This window comes from Haliotis rubra, unplaced genomic scaffold, assembly GCF_003918875.1.
Source record: "Haliotis rubra isolate DU_JTF1 unplaced genomic scaffold, ASM391887v1 Scf309, whole genome shotgun sequence".
Classification (NCBI taxonomy): domain Eukaryota; kingdom Metazoa; phylum Mollusca; class Gastropoda; order Lepetellida; family Haliotidae; genus Haliotis; species Haliotis rubra.
In genome coordinates, this window is record NW_025766979.1 from 1,057,704 (window position 1) to 1,075,009 (window position 17,306).

At 41.8% G+C, this 17,306-nt stretch overlaps 1 protein-coding gene and 1 long non-coding RNA gene across 2 annotated transcripts in view; both read left to right on the plus strand.

Annotated features, from left to right (window-relative positions):
- The window catches only part of LOC124283059 (homeobox protein cut-like 1), a 126,562-nt gene extending 117,465 nt beyond the window's left edge, over window positions 1–9,097 (plus strand). Inside the window, 2 exon segments of the mRNA XM_046719079.1 lie at window positions 1,892–2,374; window positions 4,451–9,097. Of these exon segments, the coding sequence (XP_046575035.1) occupies window positions 1,892–2,374; window positions 4,451–5,397 (1,430 nt within the window). The 3' untranslated portion in view covers window positions 5,398–9,097.
- A 3,235-nt stretch (window positions 9,098–12,332) lies between these two features.
- On the plus strand, window positions 12,333–14,920 carry LOC124283064. Its single transcript, XR_006900295.1, has 3 exons — window positions 12,333–12,758; window positions 12,792–12,914; window positions 12,956–14,920. It is a non-coding gene; the product is annotated as an uncharacterized LOC124283064 (long non-coding RNA).
- The last annotated feature ends 2,386 nt before the right edge of the window (window positions 14,921–17,306 follow it).

The following is a 17,306-nucleotide window of genomic DNA, read 5'->3' on the forward strand; positions in this document are numbered from 1 at the left end:
CTGTTGTGTTGTCTGGGGTCAAACCACCAACACCTACTGTTCAACTGTATCCACATTCACCACCGCGGCCATCATGACTTGTTGTGTCATCTGGGCTTCATCTGGGTTGTCTGAAGGCCAACACCTACTGCCCTTCAGCTGATATCCATCCTCCACCTCCTCTATCAACTGCTTCTACACAGACACCTACATCGAAGTTACGAACAGGATACCAACTCCAAGTTGAGTTGATCCTTACATGTTGGTCTAGTAGATCAAAACATCTGCCAAGAGGTGGATATCAGTGGAGTCCCGATCAAAAGACATTTCATACCAAAAGACATTTTACATGATGGTATTTGTGGTTTACCCTCCTTGTTGTGGGAAGGCATACATAGAGGATATTATATGAGTGTCCATGTCATACTATGTTTACGACCACGCGAGTGCCTTAATGTTGGTATTTCCCAAGCGAGCAAGTGAATACCGATACTGTTCATAAATATGTACATAATATTCTGGCCAGCGCAAATTGAGGTAAATCCTACTTTCAAACATAGTAGAAGCGCATGTAGAACGCGTCATAGAAGGAACCCGACATCATAGCATTGTTCATGATGTCACGTCACCATGCCAAAGTGATGACAAATGAACAAATGATCAACATCCATTTCACATGCCGCTGACATCGCTAAGGCCTTTTAGTTTCAAACCTCCCTCCACTTCCACACCCTGGTATATGGTCATCTGCCATTTGTTTCTCTGTCTGATACTGTCCTTGTATCTAACTCATGCATGCTGTTGAATTTCTACATTACACCCATGTTCCACCATCTCTTCCATAACCCCCATGGCTCACTCACACATCACTGACTAACCCATCACTGGCATTCCTATCACTGGCCTCAATATTCACTCAGACATCACTCACTGATCCACCAGTCACACCCACTTATCCACCTCTCTCTTACTGCTTTTCTCCACTTTCCACCATCCTTGTTTCATCTACCTATGCTCTACCATCACTCCTGGCCCACTCGTTACTCACTTTTGTTACTTTCTCTCACTCTTCACTTTCTCTCACTCTTCACTTTCTCTCACTCTTCACTTTCTCTCACTCTTCACTTTCTCTCACTCTTCACTTTCTCTCACTCCTCACTTTCTCTCACCATTTACACTCCAGTATTTCTTCACATACATCTCACCCATCACTCATATAACCCTTCGTTCATCATTCTCTGTCACCACTTTGTTCCATCATCACCCCTGGCATACATCAGTCATCACTATCGCTTTCTCTCACCACCTATGTTCCACTATTTCACCCTGGCATACATCTTGCACATCACACATCACTTTCTCTCACTGCATATGTTCCACTATATCCTGGCATATATCTTGCCCAATACCATCCCTTTTTCTCACTGTCTACACTCCACCAACACTCCAGCCATCAATCATCACATTCTCTCAGCACCTTCATTCATACATCTCACACATCACTCATAACTTTCTCTGACCACCTACTATCTCCTCCCTGGCATACATCTCACACATCACTCATCACTGTCTCTGACCACCTACGCTCCACCATCACTCCTGCCATACTTCAGCCTCCACTCATCACTTTTTCTCACTACCTACATTCATGCATCTGCTGTCTTCATCACTCTCTCTCTCTCACCACCTACGCTCCACCATCTCTCCTGCCATACTTCAGCCTTCTCTCTCTTTCTCTCACCACCTACGCTCCACCATCTCTCCTGCCATACATCAGCCTTCACTCTCTCTCTCCACCTAAGCTCCACCATCTCTCCTGCCATACATCGCGCCCATCTCTCACTCATCCTGTCACCTGCTGTGCTCCCTCCAGACTGTCTCTAGTTTGCTGTTACCGTTTTGTTTTCCGTAGAGCCTCCACCTCCTCTGCCCACCACCTGTCCTCCTACTGAGAAGACTTCCTCTCGTCCCCCCAACCACCGTAGCTCTGCACCACCTAGCCATGCGCCCTCTCTCGCCACGGCAGCTGCTGTTGCCGCGGCAGCAGCGGCAGGTGACGTCGTCTTCTCTCCTCACGATCCACCTCCACGTAACTGGGGCAGTTTGGCTTTCCCCTCCTCCACTCTGGAGGTGATCGCCATGACGTCTGAGATCGATACGCTGGGGCTCACCAGTCGAGTTAAGGATGTACTGCAGTTCCACAACTTAGGACAAAAGCTTTTCGTCGAGGCTGTACTTGGCCTGTCTCAGGGCTCAGTTAGTGAGCTTCTGTCAAAACCTAAACCATGGCACATGCTCAGTATCAAGGGGAGAGAACCCTTTATCAAAATGCATCTATGGCTACGGGACCCTCAGAGTGTAGAGCGACTAAAACATTACCAAAGTCAGATGAAAGGTAGGTCTGCCCCATATATAGAGGCGCCTCCATAAACAAACTAACGACTTTCTTAAACCAGTGTAAGTCAAACAAGCACTTGCTTATCTTAAAGCCGATTTAACACTACAACTAAATATATGACCCAGCGATTGAATTGTAACTCGTACCATAGAAGAATCAGGAATATGATATAATTTTGAGAATGCTTGCTGTAAATCTTTGATGATGTTCAGAGACACAGAAACTCAAACTTCTGATTCTCAAACTAATCCTCATATACTGGAAACAGTTTACTACCAGTTCAAGTATAACAAACATATCCAAAATGCAATAACCTTAACTGAAGAATGAAAGCCATGTGGATGTGCTCAGAGGCAAAGGTGGTCATTTATCGACTGATGACGTTTTGGGGACTCCTATTTCCAGAAAGTCAAATTTGTCCACTCTGTTCTGTCCTCACCCCTCCTTCTTCTGTCAGCTCGACCAGTATCTTGTTGTAAATATAGGAAGAGCAAGTTGTCCCACTAACTAGTCCATCCTCACTGGCCTATTGTTGTGATCACATCTCCAGAACAGCCTATATGTTGTGTACCGGATAATTCTGCTCTTTTACAGCTGTCCCCACGTCCCACTGTCCTGAAACACCACAGTCTTTAGCATTAGGGTATTATTGTAGTACTGCTTGACAGCTACTGGCTTGTGGCCACTCTGAATAGCATTAAGGTCATACTGAATAGCCTTCAGGTCATTCTGAATAGCTTTAGGTCCTGCTGAATGAGCTTTCGGTCCTGCTGAATGAGCTTTAGGTCCTACTGGTCATTGCAGAATAACCTTTACACCATCCTGAAGAGTATTTACGTCATGGTAAATAGCCTTTAGGTCCTGTTGAAAAGCCTTCAGATCATTGCTGAATAGCCTTTAGATCATACTGAAGGTCATTTAGGTCATGGGAATAGCCTTTAGATCATTGCTGAATAGCCTTTGGACCATACTGAAGAGCATTTAGGTCATGAATAATAGCGTTTAGGTCATGGTGAACAGCCTTCAGGTCCTTCTGAATGGACTTTAGGTCATTGATGATTATTAGGGGCGGTGGGGTAGTCTAGTGGTTAAAGTGTTGGCTCTTCACGCCGAAGACCCGGGTTCGAATCCCCACATGGGTACAATGAGTAAATCCCATTTCTGGTGTCCCCGCCGTGATATTGCTGGAATATTGCTAAAAGCGGCGTAAAACCAAACTCAGTCAGTCAATCAGTCATTGATGATTAACCTTTAGACCATGCTAAAGATCATTTAGGTCATGGGAATAGCCTTTGGGCCTTAGGCCATACTGAATTGCCTTCAGGTCAGTTTTGGCTCTTATCCATGTAGTTAGAGAATAGCTGTATGTCCCAAAAGACTACTGTTTAAGACAGAGGTACTTTGAGTAGCCTTGCTCCGTCTCCTCCCTCTCCTCCCTCTCCCTCTCCATCCATGTCACAGCCCCTAGGACCACACTTGACTACAGTCTTAGTCATTGATTCTGTAGCCTAGTCTCTCCAACTCACCTTCACAGAACCTCTGTTTGGTCCACCCTAGACTACTGTGTTTGATAGACAAAGAGCAGGATAGGAGTTACCTAACTAACACATTGTCTCTCCACGCTCTCCATCCGTCCTGTCTCAGAACCTCCATTTGGTCCACTCTAGACCACTGTGTTAGAGATATTTGGAGTTACATGTTGTCTCTCCCACCCATCTGTCCCTTCTGTCACAGAGCCTCCTGTGGTTCCACAGTTTGAAATACACTTAGAAACCTGGCAGACCATCTCTCCGCCCTCTCCATCCCCACCACCAGACCTCCTCTCCGGCCTCTATTGTAGCTGTAGCCACACACCACCTAGAGTAGCTTGTAGCTGCCTGCTTTTAGTAGTCCTAGCTAGAGGTATAGTAGAGCAAGTCACGTGGAAATGGATTGAAGTATCTTGACAAGTTTGTGAACCTTCTAAGCTGCACTTTTGATTTCAATTTGTTAATTGTGATTATTTCATGTGACACATCTGTGTTTACTTCATGTTACTTCTGTTATAACAGAGCTTGCTTCTTGTCTCTTCAGCTCACCGACGCAGGAAGAGCAGCATGGATGAACGGTGCTTTGACTCACCCACTCAGCCAAAACGTCCTCGAGTCTTCTTCACAGAAGAACAGAAGGATTCACTTCGCCAGGCCTATGCACAGGACCCGTACCCTAACCAGAGCACCATTGAAGCATTAGCTAATGATCTGGGTGTTGGTGTGAAGACAGTAATAAACTGGTTCCACAATCACCGGATGCGGGCGAAACAGCAACACCATGCTGGCGGGGGAGGAGGCACTCCCACGCAGAGTGACGTCAACAGCATCAAGGCAGAGCCTCAGGATGAAAGCTCCAATCAAAGTGACATGTCTAGTGCATCAGGGGACACAAACCAGTACCAAAGTTATCAAAACAACGAAACGAGTCAGTGGATGTTTCCACGCTTTGAACCGGTGGCTAATCCGGGAGGTCAGAGGTCACCAGAGAGCAGGAACAACAACTCAGTGAACAATGAACAAGAAATGGCAGATGATAAGAACGATTCCGAGGAGTCAAGGGTCGACAGTGTGAGTGAAAGTCAGGTGTTGCCCGATTCGGACGACAAGAACCTCCCTCCCCCACCAACACCAGCCTCGGGTGTTAATAAACGAAAACGGTCAAACCCACAGAGAGTGTACGAAGGAACGCAGTTGGAACGAATTAAAGCAGCAACTATTAAGAAAGCGGCCAACGCGGAAAAATTTGACGGTGATGATGAGGCGGAGGAGAAGGAAAACAAGGATGTTGAGGAGAACAGCAACGACAGTAATAGTAACAGTGTGACGGACCTGACCTTGAAGCGGGTCGAGCATGTCGACAAGATCGAGAAATTGCAACGTGCTATTGAGACAGTCGAGGAGAACTGGGAAGAAATAGACCGTGATGCAAGTATCGAAAAACTACAGAAAAACATCGAATCTAGTGAAGATGAACATTGGGAGTTCTGATTGTGTTTAGCATCAAGGCCTGTGTGTGAGGGGTTCTATGGCTGATGGGTGGTGTACCCCAGCCTGTGTGCACATGCACACACCAAACCAGACACACCCACACACATGCCCTTTCGTTCGCTAATTATGACATCTTCTATAATCATGGCATGGCTACCATTCTAGACTGCCAAGGGTAAAACGACAACAATCTATTTTTGTACTCATCGTAAAACTCAAATATATTATCTTTTCTACCTTCTGATGTAAATGATGGTGTTGTGCAACACGTGTACAGTCTATATCCATTTATATACTAATTATTTGTGCCAAGTCGGTGGGTTGTTGACATCATGACCTGATGTTGTACCTCATGGTGTTGACTCTGCCTATTGCCCGGCCTGGTCAGACTGTGGTCAGTGCTGCGCTCTCGTTAGCAGGTACAGGAGTTCTAACTCTCATATCAACACCTGTACGTATATCTTATCGGCTTTCTTTTATATTCATCAGCAGCCACTGACCACTGTTTGAACAGGAGGAAGGCAAAGTCAAACATTGTTAAAGTGTCTGTGGACTGGGATGCAGGCTTAGACAGGCTGGGAGGGGGACACATGGACATGTCAAGCCCCCGACCCTTCTGGTCCTGACCGCCCTGCTGGTGACTGCCTCACTCCTTCGTGTCTCGGGGCCCTGCTCACTCACTCACTCACTCACCCAGACAATCGCAAAGAAACTCACCCAGTAACTCACCCAGAAACTCACCCAGCAACTATACCAGTAACTGACCCACAGGGTCTTTAGATGACTCAAGTGGATGGAGTAAAACAATAGGCAGAAGAAATCTGTTTATTGCAATACTGCACTGAGACTAAAGTTTTCTACCCTGTTTTCTTTTGATAATTGAAATAATTTTATCGTTCAAATTATGACTGTTTTCATATTGAGGAGTTTGTCCAGAGACTACTGGTATTTTGATCAATATATATTGAAATTCGTATGTCTGTATTTTCTGCTTCTATCAAAAACCTGGACATTCATAAGAAATGTTTTTCCATTTTGTTGGTGCCTTTTGCCTCTGATCTCTTTTGAAAGGAAAATTTACAAAACTGATAAAATGATCTGTGGTTGAATTGAGGGTGAGCCCAAAGTGTGGGTAGTGTAGTGGTGAGCCTGTCACTCTGTGTTGCCCTGAACTAAGGGGGCTGTGGGGTAGGCGTGAAACTGGCAGGGATGAACTTGACTTGCAATGTAATGGGAAGTTCCGTCACTACCTGCAGAGCTTTCTGATGTTAAACAATTGCCAAAAATAACCATCTGATCATTAATGTCATTATCGATTGAATATTTTCATCTGTTTAACACAGTTTTATATTCAGATTTGTTTTGTCTGTAATGGAGTTTCTTTCATTGAACTGGGTCAGATTGTGTCCATTACATGCAAGTCAACACCCATTGGGCACGCAGTGCCACTCTTGTCACCAGCTTCAGTTGTCTCCCTTTGTTCATACAGGGCTGTCATATCATGTACTAATATTGTGGTGCTAAGCTTCAGTCTGAAGGGATTGAGGTCCATGGAAATGTAGAGATGTTTTAGTCTTGTGTTTCCAATGTTAAATCATATGTCAAAATAACCCTGATTGTTATGCTTGCTAGACGCACAGCTCAAATACATCACTGCTTTGCAGCAGGGGCTGCATGTCAATGATCCTTTCTAGTGCTCTCCTTTCCTTCTCATTACAAGGGAGATAACTCCTTTGCTAAGGGGGACAACTCCTTTCTTTCATCATGGTCTTAAAGTGTGACAGTTCACCTCTCAGGTGTATTGGCAACAAAGGGGGACAATCTGGCTGGAGTTTGTGTTGTGTATTCACTTCAAGTGATTCCTCTTTCTTTACAGTTTGGATATTGTGGGAATGAACTTTGCTCACTGACTTCAGATCACTGTACCTATCTATGCACTATGTCCTACTACAACAGCTATTTCCGCAATCTTCCACTTCAATATATGCACACCAAAGATCTAGTCTTATTGAGGAGTTGTACCCTTACACTTACTTTTACATTGTATATTGTTGTATGTGTCGACCGCTATGTTACATTTGCTATTTGTATATTACATGTATTACTGCCAAAGTAGATAGTCTCTTCGTAGTAACACCTAGGAACCTAGTTATACACATGGCTCAATCAGCAGACTCAAGTCAGTTTTCATCTTAATGGCTTTTTACTTCTGATATTTTGATTTTGACTGTGAGTAGTGTTTGTGTTACCATGGTTATGTGCAAGTTATGTGTGCAATATCACAGCCAGTGTCTACAAAGTCTACCTATGCAGGGAGAAGCTGAAAGAATTGTTCAAGTGATTTATTCAATGAGATATTAAATCAAAATAATTGCCTTTTTGTGAGCCAAACGTAGTGATTTACATTCTCCAAAGGAGAAATATTTGTGCAATATTTAGATTGAATCTGATGCCTGGATGGCCTTTTTCCTCGTCTGACTGTTTTTTGTTGAATGTTAAAGACGTCTCGAGAAGACGATGTATCAGCTGTATGTAGTGTTAAGCCCCTGTTACCAGATTGCAACGGTCAGACTGTCATTAGAGTAACTGTCAAATCATGAAATGATTAATGAAGACGTTCTGGATATCAAGTAGATAATAGTTTAGAATGTTCTGGGAGAGGTGTGCGCTGTTGCACAGGGTAACATAGAGCTAAGAAGCTGCCGTAGAAGAATCTCGCAATGTCCTTAAATGATCTCAATACTGAGTTTGCAATTATGACGCTCATGCAGTCTAGTTCACTTACTGACCGCATCTGCGATTCATTCATCTATTAGTCCCATTTTAGGGTTATAATTGGTTCTAAAGTACATATAGCAAGACATTCATTTAATATTTGTGTGCACTTATTGAAAACATGTCAGGAGATAGTCCTGTGGACAGAAGTAAGATAAGTGAAGCAACTAAACTCTAGATACCTGTGAATCTGTGATTTCTGATAATTAAAATGGCGGCACCAACATGTTCCGTGGTGGTGTTCCACGATGGGCGGACCACGGAGCAGGTGGAGCAGCTTCATCAACTGTTGTGTGGTGTTGGTGGTTGTGTGTGACACAGCTGTAACCTCGGGATGGTTGTGGTTCTACCGTGCCTATGCTGCGAAGGCCTTCCACTTCTTGCTATCTGGTGTGCCCCAGGTGTCGATCCTAGTGTTGTGTCAATGTCCATACAAATAGATGTTTATAACTGGCCTCAGATGTCAATACTAGCCTTATCAAGGTATTCATAAAAGTGCATATAGATGTACATGTATATGACTAGTCTTAGATGTCAATACTAATCTTGTCAAGGTATCCATACCAGCTTAAGTGTAGACCTATATGACTAGTCTCAGATGTCAATACTAGCCTTATCAAGGTGTCCATACTAGCTTAAGTGTAGACCTATATGACTAGTCTCAGATGTCAATACTAGCCTTATCAAGGTGTCCATACTAGCTTATGTGTAGACGTATATGACTAGTCTCAGATGTCAATACTAATCTTGTCAAGGTATCCATACTAGCTTAAGTGTAGACCTATATGACTAGTCTCAGATGTCAATACCAGCCTTGTCAAGGTGTCCATACTAGCTTAAGTGTAGACGTATATGACTAGTCTCAGATGTCAATACTAGCCTTATCAAGGTGTCCATACTAGCTTATGTATAGACGTATATGACTAGCCTCAGATGTCAATACTAGCCTTGTCGAAGTGTCAATACTAGCTTATGTGTAGACGTATATGACTGATCTACATGAATATCCCTCATTTAGGTGTACGTGACTAGCCTTGCCTAGTTGTACATAAATATCCCTCATTTAGGTGTACATGACTAGCCTTGCCTAGATGTACATAAATATCCCTCATTTAGGTGTACATGACTAGCCTTGCCTAGTTTTACATTATTATCCTTCATTTAGGCGTACATGACTAGCCCTTGCCTAGTTGTACATAAATATCCTTCATTTAGGTGTACATGACTAGCCTTGCCTAGTTGTACATAAATATCCTTCATTTAGGTGTACATGACTAGCCTTGCCTAGTTTTACATTATTATCCTTCATTTAGACGTACATGACTAGCCTTGCCTAGTCGTACATAAATATCCTTCATTTAGGTGTACATGACTAGCCTTGCCTAGTTGTACATAAATACCCTTCATTTAGGCGTACATGACTAGCCTTGCCTAGTCGTACATAAATATCCCTCATTTAGGTGTACATGACTACCCTTGCCTAGTCGTACATAAATATCCCTCATTTACGCATACATGACTAGCCTTGCCTAGTTGTACATAAATATCCCTCATTTACGCGTACATGACTAGCCTTGACGTAGTGACTAGCTTAGACGGTCATTTTCCCAGGTTTCAAAACAGGAAAAATGTTCCAGGACTGTAAATTAAGGGACCACGATAGCCAGCACAGATACAAGAAGTGGTGGGCCTAGCCTTTGAATTGCTCTGTAGTCTCCTGTAGAATATTTTCTCGTATCACTTGTTAGTCGTGTCCAATTCAACTTACATCTATCCTGTCATTTTCACTATTTCAGCTGTTTCATGATTGACATTGTTGCATTTTGAACTTCTCAGTATGCCATTTGATTGAGATAGTGCTATCTATTCGTAATGTTTACAATTACCAAAGCTTTAATTTACATATTGTTAATTTAGCATTTTGTATTTGCTAGTGTTCAGGTGTCCTGTGTCCACAACCCATATATGTTGATAGCAAGTCATGTCGGAAGAATGGCCGAATGAATAAATCAACTATGCTATGGGTTGTAGGCCATTTGGAAAAGGACTTGTGTTTTGATACAGATTATTAACAGAAACCTCTTTAAAATGTACTGAATAAATTTCATGTGGTACATCGCAAATAGCCTGACGATAGTCACAGTTATCTCCCTTACTTACAGGAAGAGTTTCTGTGTGTAGGCATTTATACGACTGGATCGTACAGCTGTTCACCGTTGCTATGGAAACAGTTGTTTTGTTGACACTAACTTGTTGCCAAATGTTTTGTTTGTATGACTGTCATGTTTCGTTTTAAATTTCAAAATATCTACGCTGGAACAGTTTAAGGGACATGTTTTCTGTTCAGGATTTTAGCATTTATTTGCGTTTTGTTAAGACAGGGCCCCCTCCCGCTTTCTCTGATCACGTGATTTAGTTGTCGTGCACTCGTATCGTCGACCCCTACCAAGATTAAGAACTTACACAATCAACACTGAGATATATAAAACAGGTATATTTAATGGTGAACCCTTAAGTTCGGGAATGGTCAGTAGCGAAGTTATTGATTTGTTCTCTCTTAATACAGATAGTAGAAATGTTAAACAGTAACATACAGGTGAATCACAAATATGTATTTCAGTTTCAATCACTTGTGCCTGCAGACTTGGAGTTAACCCTGAGGGTTGGTCTTTGAATAGTGGACTGAATCGGCGAGGGTCAAATATTGGTAAAAGTTCAGAAAGTGTTTAAAAAGTGATTAAACATCACATTTAAATTTCAAAATCTCATGCAAAGTTTATGATTTTTTATTTGAACAGTTTGGGCATCATTTTAAAATTTAAATAAAACTGACAAAACCCTTTCATGTCTATAAGAAATCTGTGATGAAAGCCGAGCCAAGACAATGGTTGAGAGGGTGGTATTTTTCACCTGGTTGATATGCTGTAATAGATGACCAAACCCTGGTGGGATTCCCCAGCTGCATCAGCAACTTGCTCTTGTAGTGAGCAGAGAGTCAGTGTGTGGTAAGGGTGATGTACTCATTTCATAAAGACAAGGGACTGACCTAACTCCATCACAGCCCAGTGGGTGTGACCACCACAAGTCGAGACATGTTCGCTTAATCATTAGATAGAATTTTAGTTGGTTAGAAAACTTCAACATATCTAAATGTTCGGCACTTTGATTGTATATTTTTATACTGGATAATTAATTGATTGATTGATATTACTGCCTAGCACATTAAGTTGAGGAATGTTGCAATAAATATTGGCTTGAAGCTAGGCCAGCGGTGTTGCAATCGGTACTGCGCTCACATTTATGTTGCTTTAATTAACTCATTCACTAGCCTGTATATCATTCATTGTGCAATAACCACTGTATATACACCTCATGTTTACACAGGAATTTCCACCTTCTACAGATAGGTCGGCCATGTTGACTACAGCTTTTGCCAGTACAGTGCTGGCAGTACAATGTAGGATAATTGTATGGTGCTGTCAGTACAATATGGGATCATTGTATAATGTCAGTACAATATGGGATCATTGTACAGTGATGTTGGTACAATATGGGATCATTGTATAATGATGTCAGTACAATACGGGATCATTGTACAGTGTTGTCAGTACCATATGGGATCATTGTACAGTGATGTCAATACAAGCTGGGGTCATTGTACAGTGATGTTGGTACAATATAAGATCATTGTACAGTGCTGTCAGTACAATATTGGATCATTGTACAGTTCTGTCAGTACAATATGGGATCATTGTATAGTGATGTCAGTACAATATGGGATCATTGTACAGTGCTGTCAGTACAATATAAGATCATTGTACAGTGCTGTCAGTACAATATGGGATCATTGTACAGTGCTAAGTAGGAACAAGTTACATTTTTGATTGGTGCTATTGGTAGGACGTGATGAGATGTGTTGTGATGAGATGGAGTGGGTGGGTTAGGTACAGGGGGATCTTAGTTATAGCAGGGTAGATCTCTTCTGGGGTTATGTGCAAGGCATGGTTATTCTCAGGTCTCTGTTTAGACTGGGTGGGGAGGGAGCAGCTGGTTATTCTCAGGTGCAGCTTTTGTCTAGTGTTTAGGCTAGTGGGGAGGGTGCTTTCTGAGTGGGAGGGTGCAGCTTTTTGTCTAGTGGGGAGGGTGCAGCTTTCGTCTAGTGGGGAGGGTGCAGCTTTCGTCTAGTGGGGAGGGTGCAGCTTTCGTCTAGTGGGGAGGGTGCCATGGGATCTTTTTTCATCAACAGGGTACTGTGCTCTTCTGGTGGTTATGACAAGGGACTGACCTAACTCCATCACAGCCCATTGGGTGTGACCACCACATAGTGCTGTGATTAATGGGCAGCATACAGGATGAGTGCTCTTCTGGTGGTTAGGGTGCAGATTTCTTCTGGGGTAGTGACATCTAGTGGGCAGGGTGCAGGATTCTCCTGGCGTAGTGATGATCTAGCCAGCAGGGTACAGGTTTCTCCTGGGGTAGTGACGATCTAGCCAGCAGGGTACAGGTTTCTCCTGGGGTAGTGACAATCTAGTGGGCGGGGTGCAGGTTTCTCCAGGGGTAGTGACGATCTAGTGGGCGGGGTGCAGGTTTCTCCAGGGGTAGTGACTCCAGGGGTGCAGGTTTCTCCTGGGGTAGTGACTATCTAATGGGTGGGGTGCAGGATTCTCCTGGGGTAGTGACTATCTAATGGGTGGGGTGCAGGATTCTCCTGGGGTAGTGACGATCTAGTGGGCGAGGTGCAGGTTTCTCCTGGGATAGTGATGATCTTTTGGGTGGGGTGCAGGATTCTCCTGGGGTAGTGACGATCTAGTTGGCGGGGTGCAGGATTCTCCTGGGGTAGTGACTATCTAATGGGCGGGGTGCAGGATTCTCCCGGGGTAGTGATGATCTAGGTTATCTGGGGTATCACTGGGAGTAACGTATATCAGGATACAGTTCATCTCAATAGGCAGGGGTTTTGATGACATATGATGGCTTTGAGAGTGTTGGGAGGTGCGATCATGGAATCGTGGTGCTACAGTATAGTTGGAATGGCAGTACAGTGATTTGTATTGAACCTGGTTTAGGTGTGTAGGTGTGTACATCACTCCTGGAACACACATCATAGTTGTTGTCCTTAGTTTGCCGTGAATGCAGATCCAGGTGTTTTTGTTATATCTTGTTTTTCTCAACATCCCTACCTGTTTGAACTTTTGCTTGATTTTGTTTGAAGCTAATTTGTTACAAATAGTCAAGGTTTTAGCGTTATTAGATTGTCTATGGAGACATGTAGAGGTGACTTGTTCTTGCTTGGCACTGTACTGACAACAGGTGGCACTTTCATTGATATTAGGACAAAACATGGCAGGGGGGCGGTGCAACTTGGGTGTATGGGAAGGTACAGCTTGGGGGGAGGTGCAACTTGGAATGGGAGGTGCAACTTGGAATGGGAGGTGCAACTTGAAATGGGGGAGGTACAAGCTGGGTGTGGGCGGGCAAAGGGGGAACTGTTCCTGAGTGGATTTGGAAAAGTGGTGTGATTTTGAAATGGGACGTTGCAACGACAGAAGGGTAGGGGGACGCAATGTACAGTAGCTGTAGACGAGAGGGGACTAGTGCAGCCAGCTAGTTGTTTATGTTATTTTATTATTGTGCAATTGACAATATAATCAAAATGTATAAGACAATCCATTATCTGTCAAAGTGTATGTTAATTATGTTGCTTTGAGTTGTACCAGAATGTAGGCCTGCTACACTGAGTATTTGCTTGAGCTTGTAGACTGCCAATAGTATTGTACATAGAAACGGAGAGTTATATTCAGATATAGAGTTTATTATATCTTTGTATGTATCAATGTACCCAATTACGCAGAGCTTGAGTTGTAGTTGTAGACGGTACCGGACTGCCGACCCCTCTCATAGTACAGCGGTGGGCCGTAACATTATCTCATCAGATAGTGTGGTGCCACTTCAGGGTGGGGGGATAGGGTGGAAGAAGGAATAATCACACCATGTTCCTCCCTCATAACAAATATACATCATGAAATCATAAACAGACACATTTTAGATTTGATGCTTTTATATTTTATTTGTTAGCATTTATCAGTTGAGTTATCTCAGTGCAAAAATTATCCTTTTTTTAGCGTTGGTTTATAAACTGGCGCAACATCGTTCTTGCATTTCCCATTATAAACGTAATCTAGTTGAGATATATTTTATGCAATCATGATTCAAAATAATGTATTTTTAGTTGTAACAGACATTTTGCAGGTACTCCCTACATATCTACTGCTAGAATGTAAGTTGGAGGTGGCCAGCATCAGCGCCTCATTCTGGTTGCCATTGCAACAGCAGTCTCGCTGGCCACATTTGCACTTCGTCACAGATCACATGACAACACACCTCATTCAACATATTGTCATCATTGTGCATATTTCTCAATAAAATCCTTCAAATGCAAAATACCAAATGCAATGTATATCATTTGTACCAAAGATGTTTTTTCCTTCTTTTTGCTATAAGATAGTGTATTAGCACTGAGTAGCCAGCCAAATGAGGGCTGCCTCTGAAGACAAAGAGGGCGCTGTGTTATGTCAGGACTTGTGTTCTTGGTTTTATGGTTTACAGATTTGTTTTGACCAAGCAGGTGGAGTCTGTCAAGATAAAAAACATAGCAGATATATATGCCGCCATAATTTTGGTATTTAATGCTGCTTTTATTTCTTTAGTATTATATAAAATGTTTTGGGTTGTTTGAATTAATGGAAAAGATAACTGCTTACACATTTTCATGATAAGCATTTTTCCAAGCAAATGTGCGGCGTAAAACTAAACTCAGTCAGTCAGTCCAAGCAAATGTGTTTACACCTGAGAAGGCAATGGTCTCTTTATAAGACGTTTACATTTGCCAGGGACGGTGTTTGATACATTTACTCAAATATCATTCAAAACTTTCAAATTGAATTACAGTCTGAATCTTTGTAGTTACAGCTTTTCAATTTTCTATTCAGTCCAAAATATATCATTTCGTTAAATAAAAATTAAAATCGAAACTCATTTTGATTAAATTTTCAGATTGTTTCTCTGGTTAGTCGATTTAGCTCATTTCTGATTTCCAAATATATTGTGGGAATTTGCTAAAAGCAGCACTAAACCATACTTACTCACTCTGGTTAGTCGAATCTGTAAACCAATAAAATGCAAAAGTGCTGCCTTTTAACACCCTGGTTTAGGCTTTAGTGTTTAAGTCCAGTGGTAGATATATCTCGTATATCTCAGTGTGGTGTTTGCTATTGAACAGTACACTGTATTCATGAATGCACCACCTTCTGTACCATCTTTATGATAATCTTTTTACCATGTATTTGTTATTTGTACAATGTATTTTTTAAGATATTTCCTATTATCAACTTATGCAGAACTGGGTATTGTAACACTCCCTTTCAGCCCTTGGTTGATTTTCTCTCACCGTGTTTGGTTAAGCTATTTAGTACCGAAAGCTTGTCGTTATAAACATCTACCACTAATCACAGGCAGGAGAAGGGTCTGATATCAAATGTTATCCCATACACTGACCATGTAACTGTATATCCCAATAGTAATTAACTCGATAATATGCTCCACAGCTATCCAAGGACTAGGACAACGTTGTTATACATTGTTGCATGTAGCACAACGTTGTTATTCGTTGTTACATAGGTTGATCACCTCACTTGAAAAGAGTTGAGTTTGCCTGTGCAGTTCTGGGGTTACACCTCTACTGCACAATGTTACATGTTAAATATTATCTAGTCTTCAATTCTTCAAGTGCATTTATATACTTTTCCTAGGTGCTTCAAAATATGTTAATAAACATATATGCAAGACTATTCAACATGTTTGTTTTGGTGTATCTTTGGTGTTTGCGTTCATTGTCATGAAAATAATAATGGTGTAAAAATCGACACTGAAACATCGCTCTATGCAATAAACAAGACATTATCTATGCTTCCTTATTGATTCACTCACATCTACAATGCTGATGAAATAAATTAGATTCTCATGATTATGGTTATTTTGTGGCATGTTCTTTCGGTCATGTCGCATAGTCATGTCAACCTGATAGGGGAAAAGTGCAACATCCAAACATTTCCTTTTATTATACCCCTGCTACGAAGTTTTTTCTGAATTTTGTTTTCTTGCTGTTTCCATGGAAACAAGACTTAGTGCCAAATGTGTTTGATGGTTTTGTCCGGAGCATATCTCTTAAAGTTTACATGCTAGGTTCACCAAACTTCACACACATGTTAATCATTACCCATTGATGTGCCTTTTGCTATTTTAAATTTTTTTCAGAATTTGTTTTGTTGTTGTTTCCATGGAAACATGACTTGGTGCAAAATGTGTTTGATGGTTACCTGGCCACAGCATATCATCGAAACTATACATGCTAGGTTCACCAAACTTAATACACAAGTTAATCATGACCCACAGATATGCCATGTGCTAAAAAATAACAATCTTCATCCAGGTCCACTTCATTGTGTGCAACATGAGACAGTCAAGTTCAATTGTTTGTCAGGTTTCCACGGAAAAAAAAAAAAAAATAATGTTTCCATAAATTATTACTGTAATCAGTACATGGCAAAACTATTATCTAACATGTATATAAAGTTTAGTAGAGTCAAGGAGAAAGTCTTGTGAGCTGCTGATCCATGTCACATTATATATATCAATATCAGTCATTTCCATGTCCCAAAGTGTGAAGCGGGGGTATGTGAGCTGTGCTCACTTCTACACTTGTTGTATTGACCATACACTAGAAAGTCCATGTCCATACCTCATTTTTCAGTCAAAATTATTCAAAGGAAAGAGTGCATTACACTTTATAACACAACTATCTTAACATGAGGAAAATATGAGCAAAATATTTTCTCGTATCAGCCTACTTGGGGAAAGGGTCAGATTCAAGTATCATAATTTTCCTTCAAGTACAAGGAAAGTTGGCCTCTATACAAGCATTCTCCTGATGACAAAATACAAGGGAAAGTGTGTAATATCAATACTGCCTTACATCAAACTAGGGGACAAGTGCACATTACAAGTGTCGCTTAGGACAAATATATAGATCACTATGAGCTTTGGACAAAATACAGGGGAAAACGTGCATAATCCAA